The 19,522-nt window shown below is 38.2% G+C and overlaps 1 protein-coding gene across 2 annotated transcripts in view; it reads left to right on the top strand.

Moving 5' to 3' along the window:
• The window catches only part of lingo1a (leucine rich repeat and Ig domain containing 1a), a 122,819-nt gene extending 103,935 nt beyond the window's left edge, over positions 1–18,884 (top strand). For both annotated transcript variants that reach the window (XM_085282837.1, XM_085282836.1), the window contains one exon: positions 16,738–18,884. In XM_085282837.1, the coding sequence (XP_085138963.1) occupies positions 16,750–18,597 (1,848 nt within the window). In that variant the 5' untranslated portion in view covers positions 16,738–16,749 and the 3' untranslated portion in view covers positions 18,598–18,884. The remainder of the gene's footprint in view (positions 1–16,737) is intronic.
• The last annotated feature ends 638 nt before the right edge of the window (positions 18,885–19,522 follow it).

Below are 19,522 nucleotides of genomic sequence, written 5' to 3'. Positions count from 1 at the left end.
ATTGGTCAAAAGTTTGTATTTGCTAAGGATTTTTACCAACCCTGTGGAGTGGAGTCATGAATGATGAAAGAGTAATGAAACTCTGTTGCCAAGAAGGCTTAAACACTCACCTCTTGGATGACTGCGTGTAAATGCCACTCTCCTAAACTGTTAGTGGGCTCTAAATTATGTTGACTGAGTGAGCTGATGGCCTAAGACTGACAGCTTCAGATGGGACTTTGGGGTGAAAACACCCGATCAGAAGTCAGTCAAGGTAGCCTCAGCCATTGAAAACGTACTCCATAGTTTCACTTATTTACAGCTTATAGTCATATGGCAAACAGGTGATCTAGTGTATAGCTACGCTGCGCACTATATATACTTTTATGGAGAATAATGGTTACATTTTAGGTGTATCAGCAGGCCACAAAACACACTGAACCGGGATCATCGAAAATGTGATGTTTTTGACATGTAAATTCCCTGTCTGTCGTTTAAGCCGTCTTCCCTTCTTTTCCAGTTGTAGACAATGGATATTATTGACCCATTTGATAATGTCACATGCATTCATGGCTGGAGTTTGAATAAATGGTGTAGCAGCGCTGATGATTACTATTGTGAGGCAAAATTACAATATGTTGCATCTTTATATTCAAAGCAGCAATTCAAACAGTGCTATTTGGTGGCAATTTGAAACACAATTGTGATACAACAGCAGCTCCACTTTCACAGCCTCACTTGAATGGAGCATATGATATTTTTCATAAGTGGGAACAAGATTTGTGTTTGTGCCCCACCTCCCTGATGTAATGGCTGTTAAAATAGCCCATTGAGATTCAGAGTTCAGAGTCCGGTGTTTAGGTGCAGTGCTAGTACTCTCGACTCTCTTCCCTCTGTCTAGTAGGCTGACTGAGGAAGTACTTAGAAACGGAGTTGTCATTTGCACCCAACCTGCTACATGTCTCCTGTGATTTCAAATTGATGTAGTAGCATAAAAGTCACGTCTTCAAAAAAAGAATATTTTGGCTAGTGCTGAGCTCATTTAAACAACAATACAGATCTTCTTTTACATTATGGTTGGGCAAATGGTAATCAGTGATTGGCAGAGTTCATTGTTGGTTTTTTAAGGATGTTTTTTAAGGATTGTTTTGTGTGTAGTTTTTAGCTGAAAAACTGGATTTAACTCAAAGCATAATTGCAGTATAGCAACATGTGGTGGTGGTGCCTCCTTCCTTTTTGTTGTGAAGTGTTGAGAGTTGTACACAAACACTGATTCACCAGGTTTGACTGACAGATGTAGTGCCATGCAGACCCTGGTATTGTATGACAGAGTACATGTGTATGAGTTCATAAACTATGCCAGAGCTTGTGCTAAGAAAGAGCCATGTGCTGTTATCTTTTTACCAACAATATTGTGTAGTAAAGGTTTTCCCTTTATCTGATAATTGAAGCCTTTAAACTGTCAGTATTGTGCATTTTGACATGGAAATAGAGTAGATACAATACAATCTAATAGGTTAGTTCTGGTTAACTGGTTGTTGAACTGGCTGGTTGGAAAATGTTGCCATATTTTTCAAAGCTACTTTACATTGAGATAGTGAGCTCTGAATAAGGTGTTTCTGATTTTGCATTGTTTTTCTTTGTATTTGATGGGCCTTGACAAGTTAAAATCGCCATTAAAAGCCACTAATCCCATTAGGATTCATTAAGAAAGTGACACCTTAGTGCCAAAGTATAGAGAGGTTATCCTCCATGACACATGGATTAAAGTGACTCAAGATAATTAAAGTATTTTAATGTGCTTCAAGTCCATTATCCCTCCCTTTCGTGAGATCAGTGAAGCTGCTTTTTATCCATTGACAGTCTGTTCCCATTCATCATGTGATTCAAGAAAACAGGGGCCTTGCTTTGAGGTATAAGGGGGAGCAGCTTTTAGTTCCCTAAAAGCTCCCCTCGTTCATCTCTTTGGTGCTCTACCTCCATCTTACTCTTTCAGTTTAACTTCCCTAAAAGCTCTCTCAGTCTGGTTTGTCTCTCCGTTTCCCTTCCTCACTACGACTTTCTTTTACCCTCTGGCTGTTAACAGAGAGCGAGAGAGAGAGAGAATAACCGAACAATGTAACAACGAACTGCTAATATTGTTGAAGGAGGATAGGGAAAGTGCAGGGAGGAAACAAGAGGTCAGATTTCAGGTTATCGACCAGACTGAGTGGCATGAAGAGATGTTGTTTTGCTAGACACGAAGAGGCAGTAATAATCCCACCTACAGTTAGACTCCTGCACGGTGCTGTCTCGCATCTCGTAGAAATTCTGAGACTTTGCATTCACGTTTAAATCTTTTTCAATCAGACCCCGAAGTCAGTTGACATGTAGGATACTGAAAGTCTATCTTTAGCAGGAAAAACGCATATAAATGTTGCAGTTTGGCATTTTAACACCGTATTCTGATGTGACAGACAGTTCAGCAGCTGTTTCCTTTTAGTCCTTTAAGCCTAAACATGCCGGAAGTCTAAAAATGATACAAGAGAGAAATCCAGGATTTTCAAGGTGGACTTGTTTTATTTTTAATTCTTTTTCCCTAGACATCATTATTATTTTCTTTAAATAAAGACACTCTCACAAGCTTTATGGTTTTGATAATATTTTACATCTGGAGCATGTATTTTAATTCCAGTTTCTGCCATTCTTCAAAACTGAGGGAGAGAAGAAAGGTCAGTTTAACTGGCAAAATGGTGACGGTAGCATGCGGGTGGATGGGGAGGGTGAGACTGATGAAAGAGCCGTGCAGCGATCAAAGATGAGAAAATGAAATGGCATTTGACCTTGTCGGATGCCGGCGTGTGTTGCGCTGCCACAGAAGTGCAAAGTAGTTTGGGAACCTGTGGGAATTAGGAGGGGAAAGAGATCAGGTCTGAGGAGCACTGATGTGGTGTGAGAGGATGGTCCAGACAATTTAACCCACACATCTCATAACTGACTTAGAAAACAGTGCAAAAGGTGAGCAGAAATGATTTTGATGAGAAAATGAATAAAATTCAAATACATTCGAGAAATAGACGGGATCATTTTCATCTCACATAATTCTTACTTTTGAGATTAGAACATTAAAACCCTTTATCACCCAATTATCATGTATGCCACTCATCTTTTCAGCTTTCAAAAACCACTTGAATTTTGTCTCTAACACAAACGGTAATGAAGTTACGTAGGTTTAAAGACCTTGAAAAGTGGGCAGAAGGTTAAAAAAATAAAATAAATTATAACAGGCTCTAAAAATTAAAGAAGCTAGTGTTCCCTTTACCTGTGACAGACAAAAAAGTCATCATCAGAGGTTCTGTCAAGTTAATCAGATGACTAAAAGTTAATTTGGTTATAGATGAATTAACTTTTTGAATGACTAATTATTTATTTTGCCTGTAAAACAGCATTGTAACAACTTTCTACAGTTTGTTTTTGTCAAACACATTTTAACACTAATAATAAGTGGAAATACAGTGAAAAGTAAAATTATGTATATGAGAAATTTCCAGTACAGTTAACTGGTTATGAGACCGTTTCCGTTTCAAATAGTGAATTAACATGTCATTAAAATCTGCTGTGGATTTTTTTTTTCCACAGCGGGAAAATGCTTATTGGTTAAGTAATGGCTCATCTTATCTGATCCCTTCAGCTGGTTCTGTAAATAAAAATGTGTTTCTCAATCCAGATTGAACATATAAAGTGAATAAAAAAACCCCCAAAAAACAGGATTTTACAGCACAGTTGGCTTCATTTCAGCAATTACATGTCCTCTGTAAATGGCATACAAGTTACATCACGACAAGAATAACATGACAAGAGTACAAAGATGAAATTCTAAAACGTGTGTCCACAAGCGTCTGCCTGTCAGCGTGCTTCAACATAGGCACTGCTCTTTGCAGGGAAACAAAGAAAACAGACAGCCATTCTCATTAATTAAGGCATGAGTGGCAGAAGGGATCTCACCTCCTAACTCTACAGATTGAGGCTGGATGTGCTTTGATATCAGTTGCACTCAAATATAATGAGGCTTTCTTTTCCTAGTGTTAAGATATATTAATCTACGTATAGTGTACATGAAATTCTACAAATTTAAGTCAGTTGTAGGAGTTATTATTTAATAATAAGAAAACGAAAGGAATCTGGTGCTAATGTCTGTAACTTCTTCGAAGAACAAGCATTGAAGAGGTTTGCAGTGTCTTTGCCAACCTTAAAGCCATCTGCTATTACTGTACTGGGTCACCTTGTCATTGATCCATGTATAGCATGTGAAATACCTAGATTGTCTTTCTGAAAGTAAGATTTTGTTCCCTCTAGTACCCCTAGGATTAGCAGAAGAATAGAGATGTGATTCTCTTTCTTTTCACTATCTCTATGACCTCGTCTTACTACACAAAAGCAAAGATATGGAATGGGAGGATACAAGGACAGCTCAGATGAGTAATTTTGCCTTTAATTGCTTGAACCTCCCCAGAGTGCTATTGCTTAAGTACTCCAAAACTGTTGTTGTTTTCCTCCACATAATCTTTGTTTATATGAAGGTCAGCATTTTTCTCTAAGCTTCTTATGAGAGAATTTGGAGCAGGTGGATTGTTCAGAGAGATGAGACAATGCTCCCCTGCTGGAGTTGAGAGTGAGAGCGATCTGCCCCCTTTTTCCATCCACCGCAGTCACTTTACAAAGTGTCTTCCCAGCCCATCTCAACCATCTTATGCGCAATAGTCTTTGTTTTATTTGGGGGAGAGGGTTTCAGCTTAGACCTCATTTCTCAGTCTATATCAATAGCGTCATTATGTGAGGTTTTATCTGGCTAATTAAGGCTTCATCTTTCTGGGCAATCTCTCAGAGGACATGGATTAAGCTCCCCTATCTCTGCTCTGAAGCCACTGTGGGGATGACCAGACCTGTTCAATCCTTCGTGGATTGTGGTTAGAGAGAAAACAGACCAACATTGTAGCTGTGGCCATCTAAATAGAGTTTCTTTTCCCAAATAATGCAGTGAATTGCTACTATTAGCTTTAAAGTTCATGTGTAGTTTCATGTCAACTGATACAAACAAGCCCATCCACCTCTGCGTTCTTTAAAATGAATGTGCGTTGAGCCATCATCTCAAAACAAGAGGAAAATAGAATGAAGTGTTGCATAGATTTTAAATTAGAGATAAATGAAACTGTGTGGTTTTTGTTTTGTTATTTTAGGGAGAGGCTAGTTCATTGTGTGCGTTTGCTGGTAAAAGACTGAAGACTGAACGACTGGTGAATCATTTTGCACGTATAAAAATAGATAAATGATCTAATATCATTTTAGCTGTTCAATTGATAGCCATCCATTCATGGTCACTAATTACAGTAGGCTAAATCATTTATCTTATGTGAACAAGGTTCTCCCACTGGTATGGCATAGGTTCTTTTTCATGGTGCTAGAAATAGCAAATAAACTCCCCATTGTGTGTCTTTCTCACTGTTGATGTTTTTCCTTTTTTGCCTTTGCTCCACAGAGTATGTGTTATCAGGATAGAAAGCTCTACCTTAACAAGTATATGTTAACATCCGTCCCATCTGTGGTGAAGGGATCAGATTAATAGCAATGTCCATCCATCCATCCATTCGCTTCCGCTTATCCTTTTCAGGGTCGCGGGGGGCGCTGGAGCCTATCCCAGCTGTCATAGGGCGAGAGGCAGGGTACACCCTGGACAGGTCGCCAGTCTGTCGCAGGGCCAACACACAGGGACACACAACCATTCGCACTCACATTCATTCGAACGTTCACACCTAGTGACAATTTGGATTATCCAATTAACCTATCCCCACAAGCTGCATGTCGTTGGACGGTGGGAGGAAGCCGGAGTACCCGGAGGGAACCCACGCAAACACGGGGAGAACATGCAAACTCCACACAGAAAGACCCCGGCCTGGTGTTGGAATTGAACTCAGGACCTTCTTGCTGTGCGGCAACAGTGCTAACCACCGTGCCACCGTGCTGCAATGTAACAAAGGAATAATAAAATGGAGCTTAAGATTTTATGGTTTATTTTATGGTAAAACTGTAAGAATAAATGTGTTTTCAGGGCAGTGTATAAGATGTCAGGTGTATTTATCAGGAGAAAGCTGCGTTGTTGGTCTAATCAGCTGTAGCCTTTTGACAATTAATTTAGAGCCATCTAGAGTTTGCTTTGTCTGCATAGAGAATCAAATGATTTGTTTTATTCAAAGCACTGATCCAGAGTCACTGGTTTCCAGTGCAAAAACAGTACTTAATGAATATCAAATACGCTGTTGCTCTGAGTTCCTGCTCATTAAAGTTTAGTACTGAAAATGACCAGATGAAAGTCTGCATCAACACTCATTAAAACAAATGCCAGAATTCCCTTCCCATATAAAGAAACTGTTAATAGGGAAACTGCACTGTGCAGATCTGTCACTATTTTGGGAGGTTAAATCTACCATTTGACTTTTCCCATACTGAAAAGGTGAAAAAATACCATTTTTGTCATGCCGCATAAACACAGTCTGCATGAGAGCATTGAAATAACTGACTGTCACAGTTCTTATACCGTACTTCAGTTTTTTGATAAAGCGCTTGTGAGTCAGTGTTTTGTCTGAGCCCTTGCCATTATAGGAAATAAATCCCAAATGAGGAAAATGAAGTTATTTTGCACAGGCAGTTGGTGCATTTGACAGCCATTAATCAAGAATTGTGTAAAAGTAAAAAAAAATCTGTTTCTTTTTGTTTGTTTTAATTTTTAGTGTTTCCATTGAAGGTCAAATTGTATCTACAATCTTGTACTTTAGGACTTTGCAAATGAACACACTAGGTCTCAAGTCAATGAAATCCTCTTCTTCATGATGCTATACAGAAATGAAGATCTAAAAGAACTAAGCCATTTCAAAAAAAAAAAAAAAAAAACCTGAGCCAGGGTTGAGGACGGGGAAACAGCTTATTACCTATTTTCGTTGAATCATATCACAAATATGATGGCGAATGTGAAATGTAAATACTGGAACTAGATGGAAGCCGTGGGTGACAGATTCTGTGATTATTGCTTTTGTCTGTTTGTTGCTCTAGTTATACGTTATTGAATAGCGGTTGCTATAGTAGGAATTCAATAATAATTCCTTTTTTAGTTAGAATAAATACAAATTATAGAAAAGAAACATGAGACTTTAAAGCCCCATTATATCCACCACTGCCATGGCCAACAGTGGTACATTCCAAATCCACGTGTTGTTTCATCTAGTTGTATCATGCACTTTTAAATTTTGTGTCTTTGTGCAGGTGCTGCTCCCAAGTTGAAGACACAAGTATAGGATTATGTCGGTTTTTCAACACCATTTCAATGATATATTCTTGTAGACGCTTGGAAATTTCCAGAGGGAGATATTGCAACCGCTTTAAAAGATTAGATTTTCTGGAAAAAGCTTCTGATTCTGACTTCTACCACTGTACTAGCACTTATGGAAAGGTTTTATTAAAATATGGATTTTAAAGGTCACCTTTATGATGGTATTTTGTAATTTAGAGATGAGATACCCCTGTAGTATTTGAGATAGAAAATACAAAGACTTTCGATATACTTTTCCTACATTTCATTATAGATGAAAGTTGATAAGATTATGTATTATTTTGGATATTTAACAATGACACGATAAAGATATTGGAGAACCAAAGAGATCATCAGTCAGCTCCACCTTGCCAATACATAAAAAGAAATCTTAGGCATTGGGAACTATCTCAAAGTACGGTGCTTTTTTGCCCCCACTCTAATCCCTGCTGGAAATAGTTGGAGCTACACTGAGACTTTGAGAACAGAAAATTAAGGCAGTTTTGGAAATTAGACATGGATGAAGTACTTTGAACATATTTGAGTATTTATGTTAAGCAATTGCAATCCATCAGCAAACACTAATGTATGCTTTATTGATTAAAATCTTCTGTCATCTCAACTCACGTCAAGCAGTTACAAAGATTTATGGCGTCTTCCTTCCTACCCAACCCTCTATTACACACACTGATTAAGCACACTGTGCAAATTGTGTTGGCAATATCATAATCTTTTTTAATACTGCTAAGTTCATCTCAACTTGACATATATTTCCTGGTGACTGCAAGTTGTAAAAACAAAAGTCCTGACACACAATAATGGGTTTTGTAAACAACTCCTGTGTGGTTGGAGCTTCACTAATATAGGCCATTCCCTACTACATTGTGCAACAACAGTACCCTCTAAAGTCTGATCCCGGTGCATTAGTTGGGGATTTTATGCATGAGGGTCAACTCTCTATCCACTAATTACAGCTCGTTTCCCTTTAAAAGCCGTTATTGTGAGCTGCAGGCACAGCTAAGCAAAAGGGACATTTTCTTCGCCACACTGGGAAGAAAGCCTTCAGATGCCAGTCACAATTAAAGTCAATATAGCCGAGAGCCTCTCCACACTGTGCCCGTCATACTTCCTAGCAGCTGATAAAATATGCCCTTAATTATTCATTACGAGATGAAGGCATGTTTCCATGTTGACTTCTTTAATTGAAGAACCAGTGCAGTTTTCAGTCTATTCGAGGCTATTAAGGCTACGTATTTGGGGAAGTTGATATACTAGTTGTTCCATAAGCCTGCAAAGGAGCTCACCAACAAACAGATTACCCCCACCCGCAACACACTCTGAGGGTAACTGCCAAATCTGCTCACTTCATCTGAGGGGAAAAAATTATTCACTCACAAATTTAGTGAGAAGAGCAATATGTTCATCCCCCTCGCAAATCGTTCATTTACCCTCCCTCTAACCTTGAATAAATTTCGGAAGCTATTCAGTAGGGTCCTTATGTTGAATTTTACAATTTTAACATCTTCACCTTCTAAATAACGATTCTTCCCCCATAGCACTACTTGAGGACAGTTTTGATTTGCATAAGTACTGTCATTCTCAAATTAAATCATACACTATGTCTTGGCAAATGCTTATGCGCCATAGAAGAGGTAAGGGCTTGATTCAGCTGCATAATATTAACCCATCACTCAAGAATGATTAATTCAGAGCAAAAATGTGGATTATTCAAATAGGTTTGGATGTTCTGGCAGGATATGTGATTGAGCTGACAGGGATTTTGTTTGTTTCCAATTCTAAATGTCCTTCAGCTTGCCGTTATCGATCAACTGGTGTATATCTAAAAAGTATATATAAAAAATTATATATACTTTTTACAGCTTTATTTTTGAAAACTTTACCTTTTACATCTCAAACCTTTAGATGAAAGCACTGTAACGAAACATTAATATTCAAAATAAAACTTTGTGCATAATAACAACAAACAAATGACGAACTCTAAAGAAAGAATATTCAGGATTTGAAGTTTACTTTCAATGAAAATTGGATGGATGGATGATTACATAACCAAATGTTTTCATGGCGTCTGATGAGCATTGGGAGACCTGTTTATTCACCTAAGCTCATTTGTTTTTTGCACATCATCCTGCAAATTCATTACAAGAATATTGGTGAGATTTCAGTGTTTTTTGCTCATCAGTAGCCAAGGAAACAGTTTCTTTGTTTCTGGATAAGAAGAGCAAATTAGTCCATAACAGACAAAGTGCACCTAAACTACAGGTTATCTCAATTGGTCAGTTTGAGCTCATACTACTCAGTGCATGTTTACCCTATTTCGCAAAAACTCACAGCATGTTTTTCATTCAGCAAATCAAACAGAAGACCTTTTGGGATATTATCCGTGAAACTTAATTAATTGCCTCGAGCACTATTTTGTTTACTAAACCAATGCAAAAGTTGATCAAGAAAAACTTTAATACAAATTCAGTTTGTCTGCTAATAGCATGCTACATTCAGTGGTTATTATTTGCCTTCACATATGAGCTACAATTTCAATAATAACAACAATAACTCATCCATTTTCTTTTTTTTTCCTTTTATGTTCTTTTTCTTCTTCTTATCTAGCTCAATTTCCTGCCTCCTATTCCATTTTGGGCACTAGGTTAAACTTCCTACTTGTGCATTTACATTGGTACCGCTAGCTTGAGCTATACTCTCACTGTACTAATACTATTTCTGCTGATTATCATTATCATTATTATTTTATTGCTGTTGTTGCCTTCATTGTTAGTCTCTCAGTTTATTTTAACATGATGTAATGAACCACATGGTTACTCACGTATTAATCATGTATCCATAATCGATAAAACAATTGATTGACTTATTTATGAGCATCAGATTTAAGTTTGTAAACTGTTTACCCCCAATTGAAACAAATAGTGTTTATCCAAAAATTGTATACAGCGATATATCAAGTTCTGCTGACTGTGGAAAAAAAAAAATGGTTCTGGCCCATTGCTTCAAACAGACTTTCTCAAGTACCTCACGGGGCCTTGTTAGTGCAGACTTGCTCTCAGTCTTCCAAACTACACAAAGTAGAACAGGCCAGGTTCAGCTCCAACACTAAAACACTCATATGAAATCAGTATTCTGTATGAAACCTAAAGCCTTGTGACCTTCAGCAGTTAGTGCTTCTTCTACTTTTATTGCAATGTCTGCATTGTTTTCAGTTTGGCTTCTGGAGCTCGGGGTGTTGGCTTCTCCTGTGTTGCTGGGAGAAGAGCCCACGTGTAGATGTGTGCGACCCTGACTTAGTTGCTTCGAGCCCTAGAGTCTCTGTCAGCAAAAGAAATCAAGACTCAAAATGGGGTCCACAACATTAGCTAACAAAGTGATAAAGGCTATGTTAAGTGGTTGCCACATCTTTGCTGTACACTTGTCTAATTGGCTAACCATTTGAATAGTTAAACACACACACAAACACACAACCCAAGTTGTTATTTATTGTGTTTCATTCTACGCTCAGTGTTTGGAGGTCAAATAAAATAAATAATAATAATGGATTTATATAGCGCTTTTCAAGGCACCCAAAGCGCTTTACAATTGCATTATGCATTCACTCTCACATTCACACACTGGTGGAGGCAAGCTACAGTTGTAGCCACAGCTGCCCTGGGACAGACTGACAGAAGCAAGACTGCCATATCGCGCCATCGGCCCCTCTGGCCAACAGATGCGCTTCCCAACCCCCAGTGCCACGGTCGCCCCGTGATGGGGGGAAAAAGACATGGATAGAGTTGGAATGATATCCACTGAGCTATTTTTTCACTAATAAGTAAGTTTTTATAATCAGTTTCCCTTTTATTCATTTTGAAGTGTTGCTGGGCAGTCTGAACTGTGATATTAGTTATAAATAGCACATCACGCTTTACATTATCAGTTCATCAATATTATATCAGGATCGTCTTCTAACTGTCAGGGCTGATTTAAATAGCTCTCATATCCAAATTGCTAATGACTTCTTCCTAAAGGCCTACACATGTTTTTTCACATGATAGTTTAACTAAGCTCTAAACAGGATAACTATTAAACAACAGACATATCCAAGTGAAGTTGCTGAGTGAAAAATAGCCTACGTTCTTGTTTTTGTCAGCTTCACCGCATTTATTAGATTTTTCTGTTTTGTTTGTCAGTCTTAACAAAATATATGATGAAATAATTTGCCAAATTCAGATAATTGACATCATTATAAGTATGCTTTTAATTAGAAAATGATTTTTTTTAGACCTTTTTGTGTAATTCCTCTAGGCTTAAGTTTGGCTCGTTTCCTTTTATTAATTGTTTTGGATGCTGTGAAAAACATGTGAGCTCTCATTAGTGAGTCTTATTTGAGTCTTTCCAAAATACACTTTATCTCCTTAAAAAGAATGAACAAAAAAAAAAATCACGATTCTCTGCAGAGAGCTGGCAAGCTGAATAGTTTAATAATGATAGAACATCACGATCCCTAAATTGCACACCAAACACCCAACAAAGAAAAAAGAAAATACACAATAGCCCCAGCTATGGGCCTCGATAAACTAATGTTTAATGAAACATGATTTAAAAAAATTTGACCAGAATCATTAGCTATTATTATTATTGGCTACACTGTTTTTATTTTAGAGCTTACAGTTCCTGAAAGCATGCTGTTGAATTTGAAATAGATATCCCTTCTAGTTTAACAATAAGCTAATCAGTTGAACCAAACCCAAATAATATTATCTATCCAACTATAATTGTATTTTCTTTACATTGGCAACTGTCTACTATCATCAAAATCTTTTACTATGACTATAGGGCAACATCTCTAAAGTAGAGCTAAAAGTAAGGGTTTTATAAAATGATTTTTAAAAATATGTCAAAACAATAAGAATTCACTATTTATTATAAAACTGAGTTAATATCTTTCTAATTGCCCTGTTGATTGTCTTATTAAAAGGAAAAAAAAAACATCTTTTACGAGCTGGAACAACAAAACAATCCCTTTCAATATGACTGGTCCAAGTAATCAACTTTTAATGTATAAACCCATCCCCAGTATTTTTTTTTTGTTTGTTTTTTTTGTTTTGTTTTTTCCTTTGGTGTAAGTTTGGTCTCCTGACAGGCTTTGTGTAAGTGGCTTTTTCTTTTAATTAGAAAGTAGTTTTGTTTGCATCTTTTTTTTTTTTTTATCAGTAAAGGGAGACTCAACATCAGAAATTCCTGTCATTCCCTACATATGCAGAATGTACTGGTAATTCTTTCCCAGTTTCCTATTTGTTGCTGTACTACAGAATGAGACATCAATGAACAGAACACTGCGCAGAAGCAATAATGACCCCTTTGAGAGGTGAAGTTCAGGAGGGACATGTCTACAGGTTTTACGGCAGAGTTTTGTCAGAACAACAGCTGGCCACTGTTGGAATTCTGCACCTCGATGCACCAACCAGCTTCTTCACCTGGATTAGGGCTTTACTGTCCATCTGTCGGGCGTCAGCTTACATTTAAGCCCTGCCATATCACAGGTTCAAACCCAGCCAACAGTGCCAGCAGGCAGCGTAGCTTCTCAATGACACAAGGTTAACAATTTTGTTCAAATTCATCCAGGACAGTGTGAGACAGATCTTACTACCACTTGCTAAAGGTCAAAAAAACTTGCATTTAGTCATGGTGTCACTTTTAGTTTATGCTTTAATACCTGCAATGCTACTTGCAGTTAGAAAGCCAATAAGCATCTTAGAAGTGATTAAAGTGATAGCAGAAAGAGAATAAAACACTTTTGTCAACTTACACAAAAATATAAATTTGCAAATTATACAAAGAAAATATGACTGGAATTACTTATGCTTGATACCACTAATAGGCATCATATGAAATTGTAAACACTGGGGACAAGAGTGTGAGGGCATGTTAAAGAAGAGTAAATAGGTGGTGAAGTAAGATTCCAGTCCTTGGTCTGGCCATTAAGGATTAGACGGGCAGCTGACTAAGTGGTTTGCAGAGGAATGGGCTTTAAAGGCTTTTAACACTTTGTGCTACAGATAAGGTCAGCATCATCTTACGGATTTCCAGGAAGCTTAAAGGTATTTAACAATGGTATTTAACAAGGCTCAGAAGTGATATCTTCTGACAGGTAAACTAAAATGTGACTCGGATTACTCTGTGATGATTAGGACTTAATGACACTGATACATGCATATTCTCGAATGTGCTAATTGTTAAAAAAGGAATGATAAGATATGGAAAAGAAAATGATTTCTAGCTTGCTACAGTGCAGATGTTAAAGTTTAACGTGAACCTTTTTTTACATGAACTGGCTGAATGTTTCGGTTACTGTGTTATGATTGTAGTGCTGTACTGTTAGCTTCAGTGTGTCGAGAATCTGAAGACCATCTTTCCTTCATCTACCTGCTCTTTCTTGGGTTTTGAAAATTATTTTAAAATTGGGCTCTATATCAAAACCATAAAATGTCATATTAAACTTTACTTAATTATAGCGACTTGGACCGTGTTTTAATGCTACACTGAACTGCCTACACCTACTCCATTGTAACAGGGCACCATCTACTTTACGTATGAAGCAACATCTTCAGCATCCCAGCGGATCCTGGCATAAAGGCATTAATCTCTCTATTCATTGATCTAGTTATTACTGGTCTTGGACCAGTGAGTCCTCATTTATTGAGCCCCACTGTCTTATTTCTCTTACATATTCATTCTTTTGAGCAGCACACCCCCTCTCACTTCACCTCAATTAATGTAATTCTGTGGGAGCTCACTGGAGTGCTGATTCGAATGAAGAACACATTCAGAATACATGCCTGTGAGGGGATGATAACACCAGATCATTAACAAAACAGAGCTGCAAATGTTTACCCATGGATAGCATTCTTCATCTTAATGTGTCCATATCTTTTCATGTTTCATTGCATATTTGCTGCTGAAGCCGTGTGCTATAAATTGTAAATTGTGCTGCAAATGACTTAGATGCATCTAAGTCATAAAAATGCAATTTCATCAAAAACTTTACTTAAATATTCAAATTTCTTATTAATATTGCCCAATCACGTGCACTGTTGGGATGTATAGAAGAGTGCAGGGACTTGTTCGGAAGCCTTACTGCAATCCACAACCTGCTGAAGTTGTAGTCAAGGAGCTTTACCAACAGGGGATTATACTTTGAATATTTCTATGATTGTGTTAACGTGTCAGTGGCATTAGGGCTGGGCATAATAGCATCTCATTGAGTGATAGCCAATATGTGATATATCCCCACAATGTAGGCCAACAGATAGAGTCTGAGCCTGTCATGAGGCCATTTTTTTTTTTCACTTTTCATAGACTTCTTGCGATGTCCTATGACACACTATGTCACTCACAGGCCACTTACTTAATCAGTGTACATTAAGGAACAAGAAATATTAAGTATATCCAGAGGCAGCATGAAGCACAGCAGGTTCCGGTGCAGGTCTCTGAATTCAGACAAATTCTCAACTGTTTCTGGCATCACTTGATTACAGATGGTATCATCAAATCCCCAATCTGAACTTTGACCTCAGAGCGAATAAAATGAAATTGAGCAAAGTAAATCTAACCCATTTTTTCATGATTCTACTGTCCAGTTGACTATGGGCTCACTGGGGTAAAAATTATCAGTGGCTGGTGGCCACAATAGTAGTAACAGGTTACCCCATAATTAACTGTCAAGCTGGATATCACTGATTTTTTCTTTCTACACTATCAATCTGTCAAATGTATTGTGGTCCACTGAATCTGCTGAAATATAAAGGTGCATTATCCATCTTCACAGACCTCCTGGGCATCTGGAAGAACAATCACATAACCACTCAGAAATTGACTTTTTTCTTTTTTGGTGGCTTTTGTGTGCCTCACAGAGAGACAGAAAGATTGGGAGACAGAGACGGGGAATGACACGCAATACAGAGACCAGGATGGGTTAATGTAGTGAGAACTTAGCCTTGGCATCTGAGTCGCATGCTATACCAGATGAGGTGCTGGGGATCCTAAAGACTAATTTAGAAGAAGAGATAAAACTGCATACCACTGGGAATATTCACTGTATTGTGACAACAGTGATCACACATTGACAGGCATTTCCCAGGGACATGTCTAAAGAGGAGTGCAAATTATATGTGAAATAATTTTTTTCAGCCTGTTTTTTCTATACATTTTTTACCTCTTATTTTCATCCAACTCCTTGTGTGGTAATATAGTTCAAAATTGTTGTAGCATTAATGCTGATCACATGCTCTTTTTTTGTTTGTTTGTAAATGGGTGTTCTGCTATGACACAAATGGATCATTTCATTGCTGTTAGAAAGGATAGACTCACGCTAACCAGTGGAATCAAATCAAACAGGTTTTGTTTCCTGTCTTGTACATATGTATCTCTCCATTTCTAATTCACTGATGGTCTATATTTTAACTGTGAGCAACTGTCATCCATAGCACATACGTCATAGTTGCCACCATTTTTATCTTTGATTGTATCATTTTGTTACTGTTGCTCCACCCTCACACAGCAAACCCTCACACAGCAAATTTACATTTTAAGTAATAGGAAGAAAAAGACTTCAAAATACCACACTAAACCACGGATGTGCTCAGAAAAAGTTGTTACAACACAGCATGACTTGGATTACAGAAATATGTTGTTAATTCCACTAGACACGTCTCTTTGCTTTATGTCACGGAGACAGCATTGACTGATTGATTATTTGTAAGGTTTAGTGTAGATATGTTCAGGACTCCACAGCGTACACCAAGAGGGTATACAGTAGTGAAAGATGTATGTAGATTACTAGAATGATTTTGCCTTTGATTTTCTTCCTTGGATCAGTATTTTTATTCATATAACAAGGTCTCATGGACGACTGTGTATTTACAGGAGCTGCTCGGATTTAAAATACCTTTTGAAACTCTACACTGGCAAGTTCAAGATGCAGAATTTATAATTGCATGCACATACCTTATTCCTTGTAACCTCTATTCATCTTTAGTCTGTTCATGAATATTGCAGCAGGACACACTCTCTCTACTCTTCTCTGTTCTGTTAGCATTTGTGTCGCATCAGAATGTTGTCCTTTTAGCACATGCAGTTGTTGAACTTGCCAACTGCCAGAAAATGCACATAATAACCAAAGAGAATTGTTCTGAGAGCTATTAATTCAGACTCCTGTTCTGAACATCTCCCACATATAATGTAAAATAGTAGAATTTTATCATTAAACTGCATGATGACAAATCAACTCATTGCTCAAGACTGTTAAAACTATTGTTTTAGCTCATATGTTTCAGTTTTTCACAATTTGCACTGTATTTGTCTTTTAACTGAACAGATCATCATGAACATTTTGCTATGTATCTGCGTCTCTCTAGGTAACCGATAAGATGGTGGGCAGGGAAGCGACTGGGCACAGCTACCTGGTGGCTTTCTGGCAGCCTATTCTGATTCTGATGCTGAGCACCGTTCTGTCTGGATCCACAACAGGCTGTCCATCCCGGTGTGATTGCAATGTTCAAGAGCGATCGGTGATGTGCCACCGCAAGAGACTCATAACAGTTCCTGAAGGCATTCCTGCAGAAACAAGACTGCTGGACCTCAGCAAGAACCGTATCAGAACCATTAACCCAGATGAGTTTGCCAACTGTCCCAACCTTGAACACCTGGAACTGAGTGAAAACACAATCTCCACTATTGAGCCTGGAGCATTCAACAACCTTTATGGCTTGCGAATATTGGGGCTACGTAGCAACAAGCTAAAGCTCATCCAGCTCGGTGTGTTCACAGGTCTGAGCAATCTTACACAGCTGGACATAAGTGAGAACAAGATTGTCATCCTGTTGGACTACATGTTCCAGGATTTGTATAACCTCCGCTCTTTAGAAGTGGGTGATAATGATCTGGTTTTCATCTCCCATCGAGCTTTTCATGGCCTAAGTAGTCTTGAGCACCTGAGTCTTGAGAAGTGCAACTTGTCTTCTGTGCCAACAGAGGCTTTTACCCACCTCCACAGTTTAATCACTCTCAGGCTGCGTCACCTCAATATCAATGTCATACGGGATTATTCTTTTAAACGGCTCTATCGGTTAAAAATATTGGAAATAGCAAATTGGCCATATTTGGATACGATGACCCCAAATTGCTTGTATGGATTAAATCTCACCTACCTGACGATTGCAAATGCCAACCTGACCACAATTCCTTATGTAGCCTTGCAGCACTTGGTTTATTTGCGCTTTCTCAATCTTTCATACAACCCTATCCATACCATTGAAGGAAATAAGCTCCATGATCTGCTGCGTCTGCTGGAATTTCACCTTGTGGGAGGCAGACTGGCAATGATTGAACCCTACTCTTTCCGAGGTCTAAACTACCTGAAAATACTAAATGTGTCTGGGAACTCGCTTAGTACTTTAGAGGAGTCTGCTTTCCATTCAGTTGGCAACCTGGAAACCCTGGCATTGTATGATAATCCCTTGGCCTGTGACTGTCGACTATTGTGGGTTTTCCGCCGGCGCTGGAGACTGAACTTCAACAGGCAGCAGCCCACCTGTGCCTCCCCTGAGTTCGTCCAAGGCAAAGAGTTCAAAGACTTCCCAGATGTTCTGCAGCCAAACTACTTCACGTGTCGCAAGTCTAGGATTAGGGATCGCAAACCTCAGCAAAAATTTGTTGACGAGGGAGCCATTGTTCATTTTGCTTGCCAAGCAGATGGGGATCCCGCTCCAGTGATAATGTGGCGATCTCCACAGAAAAAGTTTATCACCACCAAGATGATTGGAAGGCTGTCTGTGTTGCCAGATGGTACTCTCGAAGTGCGCTATGCCCAGATTCAAGACAACGGTACATATGTGTGTATAGCTAGCAACGCAGGTGGAAATGACACCTCTCTTGCACACCTTCATATTCATAGCTATTCGCCTGACTGGCCACACCAGCCCAACAAAACATTTGCTTTCATATCCAACCAGCCGACAGAAACTGGAGCTAATGATACAAGAGTCAATGCCCCTTTCCCATTCGACATAAAGACATTGATTATTGCAACTACAATGGGATTCATCTCATTTCTTGGTGTCGTCCTCTTTTGCCTGGTACTGCTGTTCCTCTGGAGCAGAGGTAAAGGCAACACTAAACACAACATTGAGATTGAGTATGTGCCACGGAAATCAGACGCTGGCATGAGCAGCACCACAGTGGATGCTCCTCGCAAATTTAACATGAAAATGATCTAACAGAGCTGTGGAATTTATTAATTTTGAACTTTAAAATAAGACAAATGGTAAAGAAGACATTTCCTTTCCTCTCTTACAAACCTGTGGATCCTGGTCTGTTAACATAGAGTAAAATGTTCTTTCTCCTGACTGATGGACAAGGAATGAAACCACACCCAGTGTTACATGGCATCTGTGGTTTCCACAAGGCCTGTGGGGGCATTAATTGAAAATCAGATTTGTCATAGGCAGTTCTTATTCCTGTGGATTTCTAATGAGATAATTATATCACAAAAATAAAAATAAAACATTTTAAAAGCTAGAATGCGAGGGGCAGATCATATTTTGGCCGTCTCTGTTTTTTGTGCGTATTTTTTTTATTTCGTGTTTGCTTTATTCTGAAGTTAGGTGTTCTCTTATGAATGATATTTGTATGGGTTGTTGAGCACCTTAAACACTGGCCAATTCAAGTACATCTTCATCACTGTATATCATTGTGAATACTCCTGTGCCTCCTTTTTTTCTTTTCCATGGTTTTTCTGTGATTCAGGAAATTTATTGTGTCATATTATGAAAAAAACACAGCAAATTCTTCGAGAGACAAAACTGTTACTAACATCTGTAAAATGTTATCTTAATTTCACAGCACCCAATTCATAACCAAGAAAAAACAATTAACAGTCTGTAAAATCAGATTATAACCCTGTTAACGCAATGATGATTACAGCAGTAATTTGGTGCAAATTTTTGGCAATCGGTCCATTTTTACCGATCTAAAAAAATCAGCTAAAAAACAGCCAAAAGGTATATAAGAAAAATTGCATTTTTACACCGACAATATTCACATAAATAATTAATGCAAAAAAATGCATAAAATCATGTTAAATGTGAGTATTAAACATTTTTACATAATGGTTTGAAGTGAGTACTTAGCACCAGTGCCACT

This window comes from Mchenga conophoros, linkage group LG7, assembly GCF_057382185.1.
Source record: "Mchenga conophoros isolate Kocher_MC1m ecotype Shallow Benthic linkage group LG7, M_conophoros_male_GT1.1, whole genome shotgun sequence".
Lineage (NCBI taxonomy): Eukaryota > Metazoa > Chordata > Actinopteri > Cichliformes > Cichlidae > Mchenga > Mchenga conophoros.
The sequence above is the reverse complement of the archived record's forward strand: the minus strand, read 5'-3'. Positions and strand labels throughout refer to the sequence as shown.